At 44.7% G+C, this 19,079-nt stretch overlaps 1 protein-coding gene across 4 annotated transcripts; it reads left to right on the forward strand.

Annotated features, from left to right (window-relative positions):
- The first annotated feature begins 1,506 nt into the window (after positions 1-1,506).
- Positions 1,507-18,762, forward strand: TMEM170A (transmembrane protein 170A). 4 transcript variants are annotated; one of them, XM_029925653.1, is made up of 3 exons: positions 1,507-1,786; positions 14,587-14,757; positions 17,835-18,762. In XM_029925653.1, the coding sequence occupies exons 1-3, from the start codon at positions 1,654-1,656 to the stop codon at positions 17,963-17,965; spliced, it is 435 nt and encodes a 144-aa protein (XP_029781513.1). In that variant the 5' UTR covers positions 1,507-1,653; the 3' UTR covers positions 17,966-18,762. The 4 variants fall into 4 exon arrangements, with proteins under 4 accessions (XP_029781513.1, XP_029781514.1, XP_029781515.1 ...); XM_029925654.1 differs by having other exon boundaries at positions 14,587-14,688; XM_029925655.1 differs by lacking the exon at positions 1,507-1,786 and adding an exon at positions 1,841-2,796.
- Positions 18,763-19,079: the final 317 nt, after the last annotated feature.

The raw sequence follows: 19,079 nt of genomic DNA on the forward strand, positions 1-19,079 counted from the left end.
GTCCTTTCCTTTAATATTTGATTTTTCTATTTTGAGAGCTCCTTCACTACTGTGAGGTCATAACTGTATTCAACATTGTCTTCTAAGTTTTACAGTTCTGCATCTATAAGTGAAATAAGTGAGATGGGTGGTAGAGTTCTAAAAAGCAAACAAAAAAACCTAGTTACTTCCTAATTTTCTTGCAGGCGGTGTCTCCTGGGCTTTGTATGGCCTTTCAGGTTTTTTCCCATTAAGAGAAGAAATAGGTACCTTCTTTACCCTGTCATTAGAAATTTGACATTCTTGCCCATTTTGTCCCTAGCTTGAAGTCAATTCCACTATTTTTCCCAAGGACACTCTTCTTTCTGTTCTAATCTGGCTAGATGGCTGCTGGGACTTCTGCCCAGAAGTTGGTCTAACACTCCTGGTTAAATCCAGGATTTCTTGTATTGCACATCTTTCTCTTTCCTGGCTATCACTCCTTAACTTTGCTAGAGGACATACTCAACTTCCTTAGAAAAGGCACATACATTTTCTGAGTCCTGGAAATATAAATGTCTTTTTTTTTAACCTCAATTCAGAATTTAGGGATAGACTTGTAAATTCAAAATAATGTTTCCTAATGTGATACACTATTGTTATATAACCCTAAAATAATTTGTTTCTTCCATTTCTCACACTCTTGTGGTCTGAGAAATGTACCAAAAGATAGCATTATTAAATATTTCATGACTTGTTTAATACTATTTCCATTTTAGATACATTTCTTGACTAATGCAAAATCCCAGTTGCAGAATTGAGGAACGGGTATCAGCTCTTAAAATCTTCAAAAGAGAGCTCTAATAAACAATCTTGCTTGTTCTTGAATCAATATTACGCAAAATACTATGAATTTTGTAAGCAATCCATTTATTTAAAATTTTTTTCAGTTTATTTATTTTGAGAGAGAGAGCGAGAGAGAGAGAGAGAAAGAGAGAGAGAGCTGGGGAGGGGCATAGAGAGAGGGGGGAACAGAGGATCCAAAACAGGCTCTGTGCTGACAGCAGAAAGCCAAATGCTGAGCTTGAATTCATGAACCGTGAGATAATGACCTGAGCTGAAGTCGGATGCTTAACAGCCTGAGCCACCCAGGCGTCCCTGCAAGCAATGCTCTTTAATTTAAAGAAAGTAAGCTTTCAGAAAATTCACTTTCCCTCCAAATTTTTAAAGTTTTGCTGATGTATTCCAGCCTTCTTCACCTGGCTGCTGAACCATCTGATTCTCATTGGTAGATCCGTTTTAAATCTACGCGCCGGGTCTGGGGAGGGTATGCAATTCCCCCACGGTCTTATAGGTGGCGCTGCAGAGCAGAGCAGAGCACTTTCTACTCCGGAGCAGGAGACACTTGCCCAGTAGGGGGCGTAGTCCTTGAGTGCCAGGTTTCGGTGAGCCGTACGCAACGTCAGGGGCGGGAACAACTCTCGCCCCGCCTCTATTATCTTCAGCGTCCTGTGATTGGAGGAAAGGCCCATCACTTGGCCGCGCTGTTGAGGTGGGAGGAAGAGGGCCCCATCCGAGGGTGACGCTGAGGCGGTAGAGGGGCGGAGAGCGCTTCGGTTTGTGAGTTAGAGCGACCGAGCCTCAGCAGCACTCCTGACGCTATCTCCCCATCCCTCAGCGGTGAATGGCGGCGGGATGGAGCACGAGGGGAGCGGCGGCAGCGGAGGGTCGGCCGGGCTGTTACAGCAGATCCTCAGCCTAAAGCTCGTGCCGCGGGTGGGCAACGGGACCCTGTGCCCCAACTCCACTTCTCTCTGCTCTTTCCCAGGTACCGGCCCCGCCCCGCATCGCGCTTGCGCACTCCGCGCTCTGTCGCTGCCGCCCGGCTGGGGGGCACCCCGTCCCCTGCGGTCCCACTTTTCCGGGCTGTTTTCCTCTTGGCAGCAGCTTCCCGCTCCCTCGGCCGGGGGCTGGAGGATGTAGCTCTTCCTCCGTCGCTTCCTCGCTGGCACCTCTGGTCGGTCACTCCGACTCCTCACTGGGGGCCGGAGCGGCCGCGAATGGACCGGTCAGTGGAGGGAACTCGGCCTCCATCCGAACTGACGTTGCTCTTGGAGTTTCCAGAAGCCCCAGAGTCAGACCGGAACTCGACGGAGCCTCGGAGGCGGGCTCCCCTCGTCGTTAGGGGCTCCAGGCGCCTGGCGCCTGTGGTCCGCGCCGGCCTCTGGGCTCTCGGTGCTCGGACGCCGAACTGTCCCGGCTGGGCTGAGGGGCGGTTGGCTCTCAAGGGGCTAGTCTCGCCTCAGCCCCCGGTGCCCCCGGGTTGTATGCCGATCGCTCCCACCTCCGTCCAAATGCACCCACTCCGCCAGCTTCTCTTTCTAGGAATCACTTTCTGAGACCTGTTGCCGCATTCCCCACTCACGCGTTCGAGATCTTTGACACCGATGTGTTCTCACTCTCGTTCTCGCTCGCTGGAGCTTCCGCGGGGCCTGATGTAAGGGCTTTTTCGCAATTATTAGACCAGGTAGAAAGCTGTCCGTGCTCAGACAGCTGAGAGGAGGAGAAATGACCTGGGAAGGCTAACAAAGGCTTTGAGGAGAGGGCGCAGTTCTGTGTTGGACATTAAAAGGCAGGAAGACCAGAGTGGCGTTGGAAGGGGAGGTTGGGCTGTCCGGCAAAGATGACTGGTAGTAAACAATTCGAGAACTGGGCCTGAGACCTGCGAAGGAGGGACGGGTGGATTACTTGCTGACTGCAGTCATAAACAAGGCACTTGTGATTTTCTTCCACTGGGAAGCGACTGCCAGGCGCCATTCAGCGGACACCCGGGACTTGGTGTGTATCACCTGCCTACTATTTTCCCCGACAGCTTTGTGGGACAGCAGATAATAGTAATCATGTTGGGGTAGGTACAGGTATTATTTTGGAACTCGAGCTAAAATGATAATCTGGCAGCTCACGTTGTTTCAAAGGGTACGGAGAGCACATTTGACAGTGACAACAGAAATCGATGGCATTTTGGAGACACTTTAAAAAACTCAATGTGCATACCGTCTGGAGGTTCTGCTGGGCCAGATTAGTCTGTTTTTGTTTCCTTATTTTTCCCTCAGCTCTTTATGTTGAAATTTTCAAACATACTGATAAATGGAAGGACTAGTATAACAAACATATACCCTTTACTTCAACTCATTATTAATGTTTTTATTCTTTTGCTTTATATTTACATATACATGTGTGAATTATGTGTGTGTATATATATACACACACACTTTTTTATTTTCTGCAGACCCATTTGAAAGAAAGTTACTGAAGTGATGGCACTTGATGCCTAATACTTCAGCTTGTATCTTTTATTTATTTATTTAATTTTTTTAATGTATATTTTTAAGAAAGGGTGTGAACAGGGGAAGGGCAGAGAGAGAAGGAGACACAGCCCAAAGCGAGCTCCAGGCCCTGAGCTTTCAGCACGGAGCCCAACGCAGAGCTCCAACTCACAAACCGTGAGATCATGACCTGCGCTGAATTCCAACACTTAACTGACTGAGCCACCCAGGCGCCCAATATAGCTTTTTTCTTTTTTTAAGAAAATACCAGATCTAATCCAGGATCACACAGTGCATTTAGTTGTCATGTCTCTTTAGTCTCCTTGTATCTAGAACATTACTCCATCTTTGTTTCTTGACATTTTTGAAGAGTCCAGGTTAATTTCAGAGAATGTGCTATAATCTAAGTTTATCTGATCTTTTTTTTTCATGATTACCTTCAGGTTTAAACATTTGTGTTTAGGATCCTTTCTACACAGGTGATGTCCACTTCCCAGTGCATTATATCAGGAGACCTTTCACATCAGTGTGTACCTATACTAACAGTGCTGTCAGTAATCATTTGGTGAAGGTGGTGTTTATCAGATCTCTCCACTGAAGGGGTACCTTAATCCTTTTGTGATAAGTCATATGTGAGGGGATACTTTGAAACTGAATATTTTCCAGTCTGTCTTTCAGTTGCCTTTTCTTTAAGATAGAGGTACGTGGATTTGGGACAGTGCTTAAGCATTATGTCATAATAGCTTTGCTTTCAGAAAGTATTCTGAAAATAGGAAACTGCCGCATGTACATGAGTTTATGGGCAATTCTAAGGAGATATATATAATTTGGAGGTATTGATCACTGGGAATTATTCATTCAGCAAGTATACATTTGGCACAGTGCAGACTCTGAGCTTGGGGTATAAACACACATGAGATAGAGCCCTTGACCTGAAGTTGAGCAGAATGATGGGTAAACACATAGCCTCCAGGCTGTGTCTCATCTTTAACTGGACTGATGGATGTTATAGAAACATGGAGTTTGATCCTTTTTGAGGAACCAAAGCCTGCTTACAGTGAGTTCTATTCATTGACCTGAATCTGGAATTGTTTCTATTTTGGCCTCACAGAAAAGGTTCCTTGCACTTTAAGCCAAGTCAATATGGCAAAATCATTGCTCTAAAATACTCTGTGGTTTGTCACTATCAGGAAGCTTTGAATTGATTTTTTTTAACCTGCATTTGCAATTTAGCCATTTAGATTTCTGCCTGACCCTCCTTATTCCAGGTTGTTCAGATTTCTTTTGCTCTCCTCATTTTTTAGCAAATCTGAAAGGTAGATCTTTTCTTTTATCAGGAATGATATTAACTCTCTGGAAGTATGAATTTTTGTTAATATCAGTGTTAAAGTATATCCTGTGATAGTTATACTTAAAGCCACTCATGTTTTGGTTGCGCCGTTGCTGGAGTCGAGTGGGTCACACTCAGACCAGTCATTTATTCATTCACTCAACAAGTATTTACTCACTTGTCTGTTGCCTGCCTATTATTTTCTGGATACCAAGTAAAGATGTGTAGTGAGCCAAACAAAGGAGGATAGAGAGAAAATAAAAGTTTGGAAAGGAAGAGCTGGTGGTGTCAGACCGCAGGGAGATAGTCAGCGGCAGGTCTTGTGTGTCAGGGGCTGCAATGCTGTTTCGCTTCAGGTTATGAGGAAGCTCTTGATGATGATGCCTTTGGACTTGAAATCTGAAGGACGTGAGGCACGAGCCATGCAGCTGTTGGGAGAAGCTTCTGGACAAAGACACAGCAGGTTCATAGCCCTGGCTTAGGAGCTTACTTCGGAAACATAAATAAGGCCATCATGGAGGATGGAATAGTGTGGGCAAAGCAGGGAGGAGGAGGTGAGGTCAGCTCCCAGAGGGTAGTATGGAAGGGTTTTGAGCAGAGGATGGATGGTCTGACTGACTCCTTTAAGGGTACAATTTAGTGCTTTTTAGTATCTGCAGAGTTTGCACCCATTACGACAAGTAACTTTAGAATATTTTATCACCCCAAGAAGAAACCTCATACTCGGGCGTCTGTCCAACTCTCGATTCTGGCTCAGATCATGATCCCAGGGTTGTGGGCTCAAGCCCCACGTTGGGCTCTGCGCTGAGCATGGAGTCTGCTTAAGATTATTCCTCTTTTTCTCTCTCTTTCCCTCTACCCATCTCCCTCGCTTGTGTGCGTGTGTGCTCTTTCTCTCTCTCAGATAAAAAACAAAACAAAACCCGCCAAAATACACTTCATATCCATTAGTGCTGATTTCCTGGCTTTGTGTGGAGGATAGATGGAAGGCCAGATTAGGACTAAGAGGCCACTGGAGGGAGGCAGGCCCGAGGAGCACACTCAGAAACCAGGGGGAGCAGGCAGGCAGGCAGCAGTGTCAGAAGAGAGGTGGCAGCCCTCAGCGGGCAGTCCCGGTGGGAAGGTCATCACTGGTGAGGAGGAGTGGAAAGGTCTTGGGAAAACTCACTGCTTAGCTTTATTCTCACACTACTTGCACATTCACAACACTCTGGCATCAGTTGTATGGGTTTTCTACATGTCTAGCAATTCTGTGACACCAGTTGGATGTCCTGAAGTTCAGTTCCTATGCTGTCTACCCAGAGTTAACACTAGATCTCACAGGTAAAGGGCTCAGGTTCCCCAGTTCATAGGCCAGTCAGAGGTCTGGGTGGTCGGGTGTGCTTCTGACCGACTGGCCCTGAGTTGGGAGGTTCCTATGACCCTCTTCCTCGGTTCAGTTAGTTTTCTAGAGCAGTTCACAGAACTCAGGAAAACACTTTACCTACTAAATCACCAGTTTTATCACACAGCATATTTAAGAATACAAATGACCACCAGGTAAAGAAATACATAGGGTGAGTTCAGAAGGGATTCTGAACAAAGGAACTTCCGTCCCTGGGGAGCTGGGGGGCTGTCACTCTCCCAAGACATAGGTGTAGTCACCAAACCCGGAAGCTCTCTGAACCCCATGCTTTGGGGATTATATAGAGGGTTAATCACGTACACATGATTGATTATTAACTCCACTTCCAACCCTTCTCCCTTTCCAGAGGATGGAGGGTGCAGCTGAAAGCTCCTTGCTTATAATCATGGCTCTCTGGTTACTAGCGCCTACCAAGAGTGCCTTCTGAGAACAAAAACAAAAGAGGTGCCTGGAAATTCCAAGGGATTTAGAAGTTCTCTGTCAGAAACCAGGGTCAGAGACTAAATATTAGGGGGCACATGGGGGGCTCAGTTGGTTGAGTGTCCTGCTTCGGTTTGGGTCATGATCTCACAGTTGCATGAGTTTAAGCCCTGTGTTGGGCTCTGTGCTGACAGCTCAGAGCATGGAGCCTGCTTCAGATTCTGTGTCTCCCTCTCTCTCTCTCTCTCTCTCTCTCTCTCTCTCTGTCCCTCCCCTACTCATGCTTTATTAAAAAGTTTTTTTAATGTTTGTTTGTTTTAGAGAGAAAGAGAGACCAAATGTGAGAGGAGGAGGGGCAGAGAGCGGGCTCCAGGCTCTAAGCTGTCAGCACAGAGCCCATCGTGGGCCTTGAACTCACGTGAGATCATGTGAGATCATGACCTGAGCTGAAATGGGACACTTAAGCAACTGAGCTACCCAGGCTTCCTTAGCACCGTTATTTAAAGGATTTTAGGAACACTTTCAGGAACCGGAACGGGGGGCGGGCAGTAACCAATACATATGTTTTTTATTTCACAAGGGAACAGAGAGACCCCCTGGTGGGTAGGTACTGTTCCGTAAGGGAGGGGTCTGAGTTGGCAGTGTGGAGAGATGTAGGCCATGGGCAATTAGTATCAAGACCATCCAGCATTGAGTTGCAGGACCAGGAAGGACTTCAGTTCCCAGGTGCCCTCAGAACCCTGGATTCAGAGGAACTAACTGTGTTCATTTGGTTGTTTGCCTGGAACATATGACAGAATGTGGCCCACTGGAAGGGTGGCTGAGTGCTGAGCCTCACCCTGCCCACTTGGCTTAGGCTTCTTCCACTCCTGCTGACTGGGGCCAGCTTGGTCTTCAGGCCTTGCTTAGAAGTTGGTTGACTCCGTCGTGGAGGTTAGAGGGCCAGGGAGCCAGCCATTACAAATGCCTTCGGTCAATACAGAACTCACCTAAAGGAGTCTGCTGTCTGTGTGTCTTATCCCTTTAACTGAATCGTCTGTCTGAAGAACAGATTCTTAAAGATAATAAGCTCCTTGTGGGCAGCATGTTTGTCTTGTTTTGTTTCTGTTTCATTCAAGTGCCTGACATAGGGAATGGGCTCAGTAAATACTTGATTGTTGAAAGAATAAACTCTTAGTGCTTGTATTAGTTTGCTACTGGCACAGTAACAACTTACCACAATTTAGTGGCTTAAAACATCTTAGAAGTGTGGAGGTCTGAAATCCAAAATGGGTTAACAACATTGCCTTCCTTCTGAAAGCTTTAGGAATAATTGGTTTTCTTGCCTCTTCCCTCTTCTAGAGGCCCCCTGCATTCCTTGCCTCTGGCCCCCTTCCCTCATTTTTACACTTGATCTTAGCCAAAAGGCCGAGAAGCAATCCCTTCCCTCATCTTTAAAGCCAGAAGCATAGCATCTTCAAATCACTCTCACCCCGACCCTCCTGCTTCCTCCTACGAGCACCCTTGTGGTTATGTTAGGCCCACCAAGAGCCGGGCTACTGCCTGCCCCAGGACCCCCAATCTAGTCACACCTGCAGACTGACTCTGCCACATAGGCCCTGGGGATGAATGTGTGGACATCTTTGGAGCCCATTCTGTCACCAGTGCTTAATGTGATTGCCCCTTTTAATTTTTTGTGGCAGATTAATGATCTGATTTATACTTCAACATCAGGCAGTGCTATGACTTCAGCTCTCAGATTAAGCAAAGCTGAAGATAATGCTTGATTTGAAACAGTGAACAAAGAAATATTGGCAGATATGTAGACAGATTTTTGACAGCATGTTGAACCAGAAAAATGAAAAGTACTATATGATGATCAATAAGTAGCTATTACGTAGATAGCAAATTAAGGTGCAGTAGGTTAAAGGGAAATTGCTTAGTTTTTTTTTAAGTGTTTTATTGATTGGGGTTTGCCTTTGCTCTGAAGAGTCCTGTAATAATCTCATCCATCTAAAAAGTGTTTTATAAACTCTACTACTCACCTAACCTAATGAAGCCTTTTTTCTTACTTAATGTGACTTAAGTGACGCTCTGTGAGATTTGTAGGCACTGATGTAGCTAATGGAAGCAGTTCAAGGTTGTAGGAGGGTGCAGTGTGCTTCCCCTTCTCAGAAACTCCAGGAAGTGCTGACCTGCTGTGCCACACCTTGTTTACAAACAGGAAAATTGAGGTGTGGGTTGGCGCCTGGCAGCCTTCCTCGGGCAAGTGCTGTGCTCCAGGAAATGGGGAACAAGTGAGCGTTGGGGTCTTCGTCTGCTTAGGCTGCTGTAACAAAATGTCATAGGCTGAAGTGGTTTAAATAACAAAAACTTGGGGCCCTTGGGTGGCTCGGTCAGTTAAGCTCCGGACTCTGGCTCAGTTCACGATCTCATGATTTCTGAGTCTGAGCCCGAACCCCACGTCAGGCTCTTTGCTGACGGCTCCAGAGCCTGGAGCCTGCTTTGGATTCTGTGTCTTCCTCTCTTAGTACCCCTCCCCCACTTGTACTCTGTCTCTCGCTTTCTCTCAAAAATGAATAAACTTTTAAAGGTATTAAAAAAAATAAAAACCTTATTTTCTCACAGTTCTGGAGCCTGGATGTCCAAGATCAGGGTGTTAGCATGGCCATGCTGTGGTGAGGGCCCTCTTAGGCCGCCTTCTTACTATGTCCTCACATGGCAGGGAGAGAGTGAGAGAGAGACAGATCTCTCTTCCTTTCTTACAAGGTCTGGTCCCATCGGACCCACTTTTATGGACATTATCAATTTGGTGTGTCTCTGGCAGATGGAGGCCTCCCCTCCCAGCTCATTGCCCGATGGTTCTGTGGCGTCCAGTGCGGAGCCAGGCTCCAGCACTGCCTGGAGTTGCTATAGAAAGCAGTGCTCCCCTCTCAAACTGGGGAGCTCCAGCCGGGCCCGAGAGAGTAGTACCAGGGCAGTGACGGGCTCTGAAGTCATCAGGGGCAGTGGCAGCCAGAATGGCAACTGCTTCGCGTCCTCAGAGGCAGATCTCCACCCCATTGTCCACCCTGGGGCATTGGGATCTGGTGCCATCATAGTATTTCATACACTCAGCGGTTGGATGGAGGTCAGAGTCTCCACGTGATTTGGGGAGTACCTAGTAAGGACTAGGGGACTGAAGATGGGGTACTGCTCTGGAGGAGATAGCATGGTGCTGGGCTGTGGCCTTGGGTCAAGCCAGTGGCAGGTGATGCACGCGGGGGCGTCAGCGGGGCAATTTCCAGGCCCGGGCATGCGTGTCAGAGGGGCAGTTTCTGGACACCGTATATTTTACATAGAGTAGCTTTTTATGTTACATGTATTTAGTTTTTAACCTTGGGGCCTTACTATTTAATTGCTTTATGCCCCATATTTCGTGATCTAACTTGGCTTAGCAGAATTTGGCAAATACCATCAAACAGACCAGTTTCAACAGTATTATGAAAGTATTCTGAAGATAGATCTTGTTCGGCAGGGGGAAAAAAAAGTCTCACAAATGGTTTGAAACTTTTTATAGCTATTTGTTTTTCACCAGAGCAAAGGTGCCCAAACAGCCTCGTTGTTTGTTATTTTTAATAAGCATTGAGCCCTAGATGGGGCACCTGATACTTTGATTTGGCGCCTTTCATCCAAAGCATGAACTAGGCGTCCTAATTTAGGTATATGTCAAATATGGTATTAATTGAAGCTTTGGGTGAATCCAAAAGAGCAAAGAATTAGTATAGCCATCGGTGACAATGCCAAGGGTGGCTTGGGGGGATTTGGCCTCCACTCCTAAGCTCCCACCCACAACAAAAATAAGAAATTAGGAAGAAAACCTGCACAGCAGTAATTCTTTTTTGTTTTGTTTTTGAGAGTGAAGAGTGAGTGGGGGCGGGACAGAGAGAGAGAGAGAGAGAGAGAGAGAGAGAGAGAGAGAGGATCCCAAACAGGCTCCGTGTTGTCATCCGGGAGTCCCAGCGCAAGGGGATCCATTTCACGAATTGTGAGATCACAATCTGAACCGAAATGGAGTCTGACAATCAACTGCTCAACCCACTGAGCCACCCAGCGCCCCTGGTCCTGTCCTTCCCGCTCTCCACTGTCCCCATGCGAATTAGTGCTCCTGGTCGTTTCTGTAATTGTTCCTTCCAATCTGACTAACCTTCCAGAACTGTTCTTTTGGAAACAAAAGGTTTTTTTTTTTCTTTTTCTACTTTCTTTTAATAATAATTCTGTAAAAGCCAGTAAGCAGCTAGCAAAGCTTTTTAAGGAAAATCCATGTAAAAAGCAAGTTGTCATTAGCCCTACCCCAACCTATCCCACTCCCCAGAAATAAGGCTTTTTTGTTGCTTGCCTGCATAGAGCAAGTGTGGAGTCTAATAGGGCTCCGCCCCCAATCCCCCCACAGGCATTGTAGGCTCTGGCAACTTCTTTCCTTCCCTCTGCCTCTGTTTCCTCAGCCAAGAGCCTGGGATATTCATGATCTGTGACTCATAAGTGTGTTAAAGGGTTGCACTGGTCACTGTTTGTAAAGCACTTAGAACAGCGCCTTGCACCTGTCCTCAGTGTTTCTTAAATACACCTACATCCAGACTTTTCACTGAATTCATAGACTTACATACGTTTGTTTCTTTTGTTTTTATAAAAACAGTCTTCTGTATACTCTTCTGGAACATGCTTTTTTCACTTCCAATGTGGCTTGGGCATCTTATCCCATCAGTATATAAAGATCTATCCCATGTTTTTATGTGATAGTAGAATGTTACATTACGTAGGGGCGCCTGCATCGCCCAGGCCGTTAAGGGTCTGACTTCAGCTCAGGTCATGATCTCACCGTTCATGATTTTGAGCCCGAGTTGGGCTAAGTACTGACAGCTTAGAGCCTGGAGCCTGCTTGGGATTCTGTCTCCCTTTCTCTGCCCCTCCCCTGCTTGCATTCTTTATGTGTCTTTCTTTCAAACATAGAATTAAAAAAAAAAAATGTTACATTAGGTAGGTGCACCACAACGTGTTTGACAGTCCTACGCTGATGGACATGCAGCTGGCATCTGGTCTTTGCCATTACGGAAGGTGCTGCCGGGACCCCTTGTTACCTCTGGCCTCACCTGCATGTGTTTCCTCTAGGAGGTATTCCTGGAAGTGAAGTCCCCCGGCAAAGGTGCGCACACTTGACTCCTGGATACACCCTTCTCAGTTACCCTCCAGAAAGGTTTTCTAGTCTGTACTCCTATTGGGAGTGTAAGGTGGGGCCTGTCAGATAATGTCCTGACAGCCTTTTACTCAAAACCTTTAATGGTACTTTTAGGGCTTTCACACTGAGGTCTTTAGTCTGGCCTTCAAAGCCCACCATAACGTGGCCCCACCTGTCTTGGTAGCTTTTTTTGTTGTTGTTAAGTAGGCTCCAAGCCCAATGTGGGGCTTAACCTCATGACTTTGTGCTCAAGAGTGGCAATGCTATAGTGACCGAGCCAGTCAGGTGCCCCTATTTTTGTAGCTTTAACTGCTTTTAATCTTATAAACCTTCTGTTTTAGTCAGGCCAGTGGTTTTTAATCAGGACAGTTTTGCCCCAGGAGGACATTTGGCAAATTCTGGAGCTCATTGTGGTTCTCACAACTGAGGAGAGGCCGTACTGGCATCTAGTGGGTGGAGGCCAGGCTGCTGCTCCTTGTCCCTCGAGGCACAGGACAGCCCCCACAACAAAGGGATAACCAGTCCAGATGTCAGGAGTGCCGTGGTCAGGAAACCCTAAGTTAAGCTGTTGACTGATCTCTGAAATTACCTGTTACCTGCTCCGAGCCCAAGGATAGACAACGTATTTTCTCTCCCGTGACACCTTCGTTGTATCCACGTGGGTCGCTAAGGGGCTGTTTTGAGAATTCGGAAGCCTTGCCTGGGCTCACTGGGGGGAATTGCTGTGTCTGCTGTTTACCAGATTGCAAAGTCATGAGGGCAGGAAGGTATCTCCTCCTTTCTTGTGTTTTCTGAGGTGGCTCCTGCATAGGTTTTTAGACATAATTGGCGATCAAATATTTTAATGTTGCCTGAATTACAGTCATCTTAAAAGTTAGGGGTGCCTGGGTGGCTCAGTCTGTTAAGCATCTGGCTTCGGCTCAGGTCATGAACTCATGGTTTGTGGGTTCGAGCCCTGCGTCGGACTCTGTGCTGACAGCTAGCTCAGAGGCTAGAGCCTGCTTCAGATTCTGTATCTCCCTCTTTTTTTTTTTTTTAATTTTTAAAAAATTTTTTGTTTTTTATTTATTTTTGAGAGACAGAGAGAGACAGTGCAAACAGGGGAGGGTCACAGAGAGAGAGGGAGACACAGAATCCGAAGCAGGCTTCAGGCTCTGAGCTAGCTGTCAGCACAGAGCCCGACGTGGGGCTCGAACCCACGAGCTGTGAAATCATGACCTGAGCCGAAGCCAGACACTTAACCGACTGAGCCACCCAGGCGCCCCTGTATCTCCCTCTTTCTGACCCTCCCCTGCTTGCGCTGTCTCTCTCTATCAAAAATAAATATAAAACATTAAAAAAAAGTTAGACGTTCTCCCTAGGAACCAGTTCCTCTAACTTACTCACTCAATGTGCCATTTGTCTCTAAGCAGACATTTATATTTTCTGGTATTTATTTCCTCATATCTTAAAGAGCTTTGCTAGTCTAAGAGGTGACGGCCTGATACAAATTTAAGTATGTATGTATGTATGTATTTAGGGGCTTTATATGCGGTAACTTATATTAAAAACATTCATCACTTTCATATAACACCCAGTGCTCATCACAAGTGTCCTTAATGTCCATCACCCATGTAGCCCGTGCCCCACCACTTTCCCTTCAGCATCTCTGTTCTTCGTAGTTAAGAGTCTCTTATGGTTTGCCTCCCCTTCTGTTTTTATCTTATTTAATTTTTCATTCCCTTCCCCTATGTTCCTCTGATTTGTTTCTTAAATTCCACGTAAGTCAATGTAATACCAAAGATTTCTTTATCGTCCCCAAAAACCAGAAACTGCCAGGAAGACCGAGTCACGCATGCAAAAGCAAAGGGCTTTATTACGGGCTTAGGCTCGCTGGGGCCTAAACTTGGGCTCACAGGCTTTCCCAGGTGGTGGATCCATGCTGAGAGCCCCGAACAAAGGCGGGGTAGGGCTTTTGAGTTTGGGAAGGGGGAGTTACAGGAAATGGTGACATAGGTACAGTGATCCAATTATTATTATACAATATTATTGACAGCAGATTTATCCAATTACAACATTTAGAGTATTAATCAATTACAGAGTGGACCCAGGACCCAGGACCCTCATGTAGGGTGTAACTAGCCTTAAGCAATAAGTGATTACCTGTAGCTTCTATTTCTAGGCCTGCCCTTAGGAATGTTAAGGGTATTACAAGGGTGGTCCCTCTTGCCTTGGGCAATGTGTGCCCTTCTATTGTCTCAGTTTCAGACCTGGGTCCTTAACTGAAATCATATGGTATTTGCCTTTCTCTGATTTATCTTGCTTAGCATAAGACACCCTAGTTCCATCCACAACATTGCAAATGGTAGTATTTCATTCTTTTTGATGGCTGAGTAGAAAATGATCGTTGTGGGACACCTGGGTGGCTCAATCAGTTAAGCATTCAATTCTTGATTTCGGCTCAGGCCATGATCTCACAGCTCATGAGTTTAAGCCCCGCATCAGGCACTGACAGTGCAGAGCCTGCTTGGGATTCTGTCTCTCAAAAAAAAAAAATAAATAAAAACTTAAAAAACAAAAAAGAAAATGATTGTTGAATGAATAAAATTGTAAACGTTTTCCATCTTAGACGTCTAAAATGATTGGCCATTTTGGGGGTTGACCAGCTTGTTCTGAAAATGGCCAGATAGTAGATATTTCAGGCTCTGCTCCCGTGGCCTGAAAGCAGCACGGTCACGACTGAAACACACATGGCTGCGCTCCGGTGAGAGCTCATGCACAAAACCAGGTGGTGGCCGTGGACCGTGGTTTGTAATCCCTCTAGGACCATCAGTATTTGGATATTTGACTGCTGAACCTATCTGGCACCTGGATGGCTTTGAAAATGAAATAAGCGGGTATGATGAGGAGCCCTTGGTAATTCCTGTACCAGGGAAGCCTGTGACTTGTGACCTTTCTCTGCTTCTCCTTGTAGAGATGTGGTATGGTGTGTTCCTGTGGGCGCTGGTGTCCTCTCTCTTCTTCCATGTCCCCGCTGGGCTGCTGGCCCTCTTCACCCTCAGACATCACAAATATGGTAGGTTCATGTCTGTAAGCATCCTGTTGATGGGCATCGTTGGACCAATTACTGCTGGAATCTTGACAAGTATGTTAGACATTAAAATACCAGTCAAACGTTTCCTATGACTTGTCACTTAATTTCAGGACCCATTTTAGAAAAATGTCTGCGTGAAATGAAGAAAAAAGGGTGGCTTTTAACCATGGGTGCTTTTTTTTAGCATATTGGTTTTTTTCCTGTCTCTAACCTCTCCCCTTCTCCCCCCCCCATTATTTGGCTAATATCTTTGACTTCCTAAGTTGTATTTGCTCTCACTGGCTTCAGATGAGCCATGTGAGGCTTTTGAGACAGGTCACTAGTAAAAGATGTTGATCTTTTTGGAAGCCATTGCTCCTTCCCTGTCAGCTCTCAGCTGACCCGTGGCCTTGCAAGGTTGTTGGTGACGGCCTTCTGCTCACTCAGGTGTGGTTACTTTAAGGATGGAAGACTAATTCTAATGACAAGAGTTCTTGTTCAGAAAAGTGCCTGATTTGTTTTCTGATTATTTTTTTCCCCTCTCAAAACTTTCTGAATAAGAATTGGAATAACAGGGGCACCTGGATGGCTCAGTCCGTTGAGCATTTGGCTTCAGCTCAGGTCATGATCGATCACACAGTTCGAGGGTTCAAGTGCCGCTTCAGGCTCTGTGCTGAGAGCTCAGAGCCTGCAGCCTGCTTTGGATTCTCTCTCTCTCTCTCTCTCTCTCTCTCTCTCTCTCTCTCTCTCTCTCTCTCCTCTCTCTCTCTCTCTCTCCCTCTCTGTCTCTCTCCTTCTCTCTCTCTCCCTCCCTCTCTGTCTCTCTCTCTGTCTCTCTCTCTCTCTGCCCCTCCCCTGTTCATGCTCAGTATCTCTCTCTCTCAAAAATAAATAAGTGTCAAAAAAAATTTTTTAAAGAATTGGAATAACAAACTATAAATTGTTTTTACTTTCTTTTTTGGCTTGCTCATATCACAAAGATGAGAATCAGTTTACGTCATTTTTAAGCTCATAATTAAATATAATCTATATTTTATATAAATTAAAACCTCAAGAAACCAAAACTTAAAAACACTCCACTATCACATCCCTAAGTGAAAACCTCAGTTTGCATTTTGATATATGCTTTCAGACTTTTTTTCTAGGTGCACATGTAAACATAAATATATGCTGAGAAAACAGAAACAAAACATTCCTCCTAATTTGTAACTTTTGTGTGAGTGTGCACATTTAAGCCTTGCGCTCTGAACAGAACTTCCCCTCTGGCTTTTCTTTGACTTGAGTTTTTTTGGGGACAGAGTGGCCTCATTTCTTTGTGTTCTGTAGGTGGCGAAACCTTTGTGATAACAAGAGGAGGAGGCCAGTTTTCTCCTGTCTGCGTTAAGGTGTTTCCATAACTGGCTTTATATAGTATTTTTAACTGTATCACCTGCTGCTGCTCTTTGGAGACCCTCTGCTCCAGTTTCCTTATTGGATTACTGGCTCCTAGGAGCTGTCTCAGATTTCTCATCAGTAAAGATAATTCTACCCACCTCAGATGCTGTGTGACAATAAAAGGAAATGATGTTTATTTAAAGTACTTAATACCCAACACTTAGGAATTGTGCAATAAATGTGTGCATTCTGTCTTTAAGACTCCAGTGAATAGAGTCTATTTCCTTCCCATTTTGCTGCTCCTCCTGGTTTGCTTTCTCCATTCTTCGCTACTTTGTCATCTAGACCCCACCTTAGGGCCTACTTCAAGTTTCTTATACTTCTTTCTACCCAACCCACTTTTTTTTTTTTTTTGAGCTAAATTATGAAGGGGCCTGACAAAACAGGTGCCTTGCAGATGTTAGTAACACAGACAGTATGTACGCATAGACACTAGAGATGGCATTTGCTCTTTCTTAATTTATTTTTCTTTAATGTTTTTTATTTTTGAGAGACAGAGACAGCATGAGCAGGGGAGGGTCAGAGAGAGAGGGAGGTACGGAATCTGAAGCAGGCTCCAGGCTCTGAGCTAGCTGTCAGCACAGAGCCCGACGTAGGGCTCGAACCCATGAACCGTGAGATCATGACCTGAGCCGAAGCCAGATGCTTCACCGACTGAGCCACCCAGGTGCCCCTGCTCTTTCTTCTTTAAATATATTAATATGTTTTCATATCACATGTGTAGAATGTGTAGACATTTGATTGAGATGCTGTATATTGTCTTGTGTTATCCAAAATCCGTTTCGTGCTGTGCTTTCTTTCTCTGTCCCAGCTTGATGCTTAGTATTATGAGAATAGGGATCATACCTTATAAAACACAGAGGCAAATACTCATTTGCAGGAATGAACACACTGACCAAGGAGGATTCTGCTTGGAATAGTTTTTGAGAGGAGGGTCATCTGGGAACTCTGGATCTATTCTTGCCAAACTAAAGAAATCTTGACTTTCTCAGTAGAATGCTGAGTCCCTATAACAATTCATCTGGGTTTCTAGGGAGATACAGATGTTTGTGTTTGTTTGGTTTATTCCGTTTCTAGAAAGTTGTGGTGATTTAACACAATAAAAATGATTAATGATATGGGGGGCAGAAGGGACCCCCTTAGCACCTCTCCCCTCGCACCCTTTGAATTAATAACAACTTCGTAAGCTTAGAGTCTTTTCCCATCCTCTGCTCCCTCCTCCATCCACTTTGGGAGGGAACTGAGTACAGTAGAAGGCACAATGGGCTTCCCTGTGGCTTGTCCAAAGTATTTCTTGCTCAGTTTCACTCAGAAGTTTCATTGGCATTCATTGCCAAGATCTTATTAGGTACCTGTTAAATGCTAAGCATGGCAAATAAGAGATGTTTTTGGGTTTGTAATGAGGTCATGTGGAAATTGCTGTATCTTCATGATTTGGGTTATGATTTCCAGATTAGTTTATTCAGTAAATACGGGAGACTCCATTTTAAGGACTCACTTTTCAAACATCTGAAAGCACTAATCAGTAATTTGTAAGTCATATGGGGAATACTTAAAACCTAGAGAAAAGTATAGGGAAAACAAAACATTTCTTTAATATTTAAACATTAATGTAAAACTGGAACATTTTTACAGTAGGATTTTAAGTGCTGTGTTTCCCTGATTATATTAACCTTGATTTTTTTTTTTTTTAACACTCTTGAATATGTGAACAGGTGCTGCAATTGCCGGAGTGTACCGAGCAGCAGGAAAGGAGATGATACCGTTCGAAGCCCTCACGTTGGGTACCGGACAGACGTTCTGCGTAGTGGTGGTCTCCTTCCTACGGGTTTTAGCTACTCTATAGCGAACACCCATAGGCCACGACGGCGAGCCTCAGTTTTGCAGAATCCTCAAAAAGAATACATTCTGGAATGTAGTGTTTTCTTAATTCTTCAAATGGAAGAAAGTGGGACGAAGAAGTATGTGTGAAGAACATTTCAGCCCTTTCTGTGATTTGAAGCTCTTCCTGAACTCCTACTGTTCTCAACCAAAACAAATCAAGTTTCTTAGCGCGCCCCCCCTCCCCTTTTTTGGTATTTAAGAAGTTTACAGGTGCAGCTTTACCCACGCTAGGTCAGCAATGCTTCTGGACTGACATCCTTTGCACTGAAATTTACAATGTTCTGTAAGAAAATGTGATGTTGCATATATCAGAGAAACTATGAAAAGTCCTGGTTTCTTTCTGAGCAGAGTATATTGTACTAAAATCTTATTTAATCTAATCTTGATTAGAATTTGGCAGACTTCTTTCGCTACATCTTTATGACAGTACGTGCCAAGTAGGTTTTGGTTGAGTAGAGCTTTGAGAACAAATGTGGTGAAACAGCAGGAAAAAACCCTGCAGCACAAGTAGTGGCTTCAGTTCCACTGTGGAAAGAAAAAGATGATGTGACATTTTATGGAAAACTATCTTGACCTCTGTTTACTTAAGAAGAGTGTGAATCTGTTGTTTTGTACATTTTATCAAAATAAGCTAGCTTACTGAGACTTTTTTGTCCTCTAGAGTTCCTGTACCCCTTGTCTTGTCACTTTCATTCTCTTGATTTTGGTTAGTTAAATTGGAAATATACCCTATTAAATAGATTGAGTCCAAAATTTTAAGCCAGATTGGTTAGGATGTTCTTTGGACATTGAGGTACCAAAAAGAGTTTTTTCTTTAAACATTGTTAGAGTTTTTCTTAGTGACTTTGGTTGAAATTGTTGAAATACAGCTTAAACTAGGGTAGAGATTCATAATTTCTTAGCCTTAATATGGTTACCACTTTTACAGTATTGGGTGTCACTCCCAGAAAGTGCCTAAAATTTAATTTTCAGAAAAGCTTCCACATTTTACATTTCCATTCAAGAGACTCTGTATCCTTACAGAGAATTGCTATCTTAATTTTTCTTCTGCCTAACTTTTCTTTTTCATTAAAATG

Source organism: Suricata suricatta, chromosome 16 (genome assembly GCF_006229205.1).
Source record: "Suricata suricatta isolate VVHF042 chromosome 16, meerkat_22Aug2017_6uvM2_HiC, whole genome shotgun sequence".
NCBI lineage: Eukaryota > Metazoa > Chordata > Mammalia > Carnivora > Herpestidae > Suricata > Suricata suricatta.

Coding starts and splice junctions, on each gene's coding strand:
- TMEM170A (XM_029925653.1), top strand. CDS start 1,654: ATGGAGCACGAGGGGAGCGGCGGCAGCGGAGGGTCGGCCGGGCTGTTA. Junction 1,787..14,586: donor TTCTCTCTGCTCTTTCCCAG/GTACCGGCCCCG, acceptor TTCTCCTTGTAG/AGATGTGGTATGGTGTGTTC. Junction 14,758..17,834: donor TACTGCTGGAATCTTGACAA/GTATGTTAGACA, acceptor ATATGTGAACAG/GTGCTGCAATTGCCGGAGTG.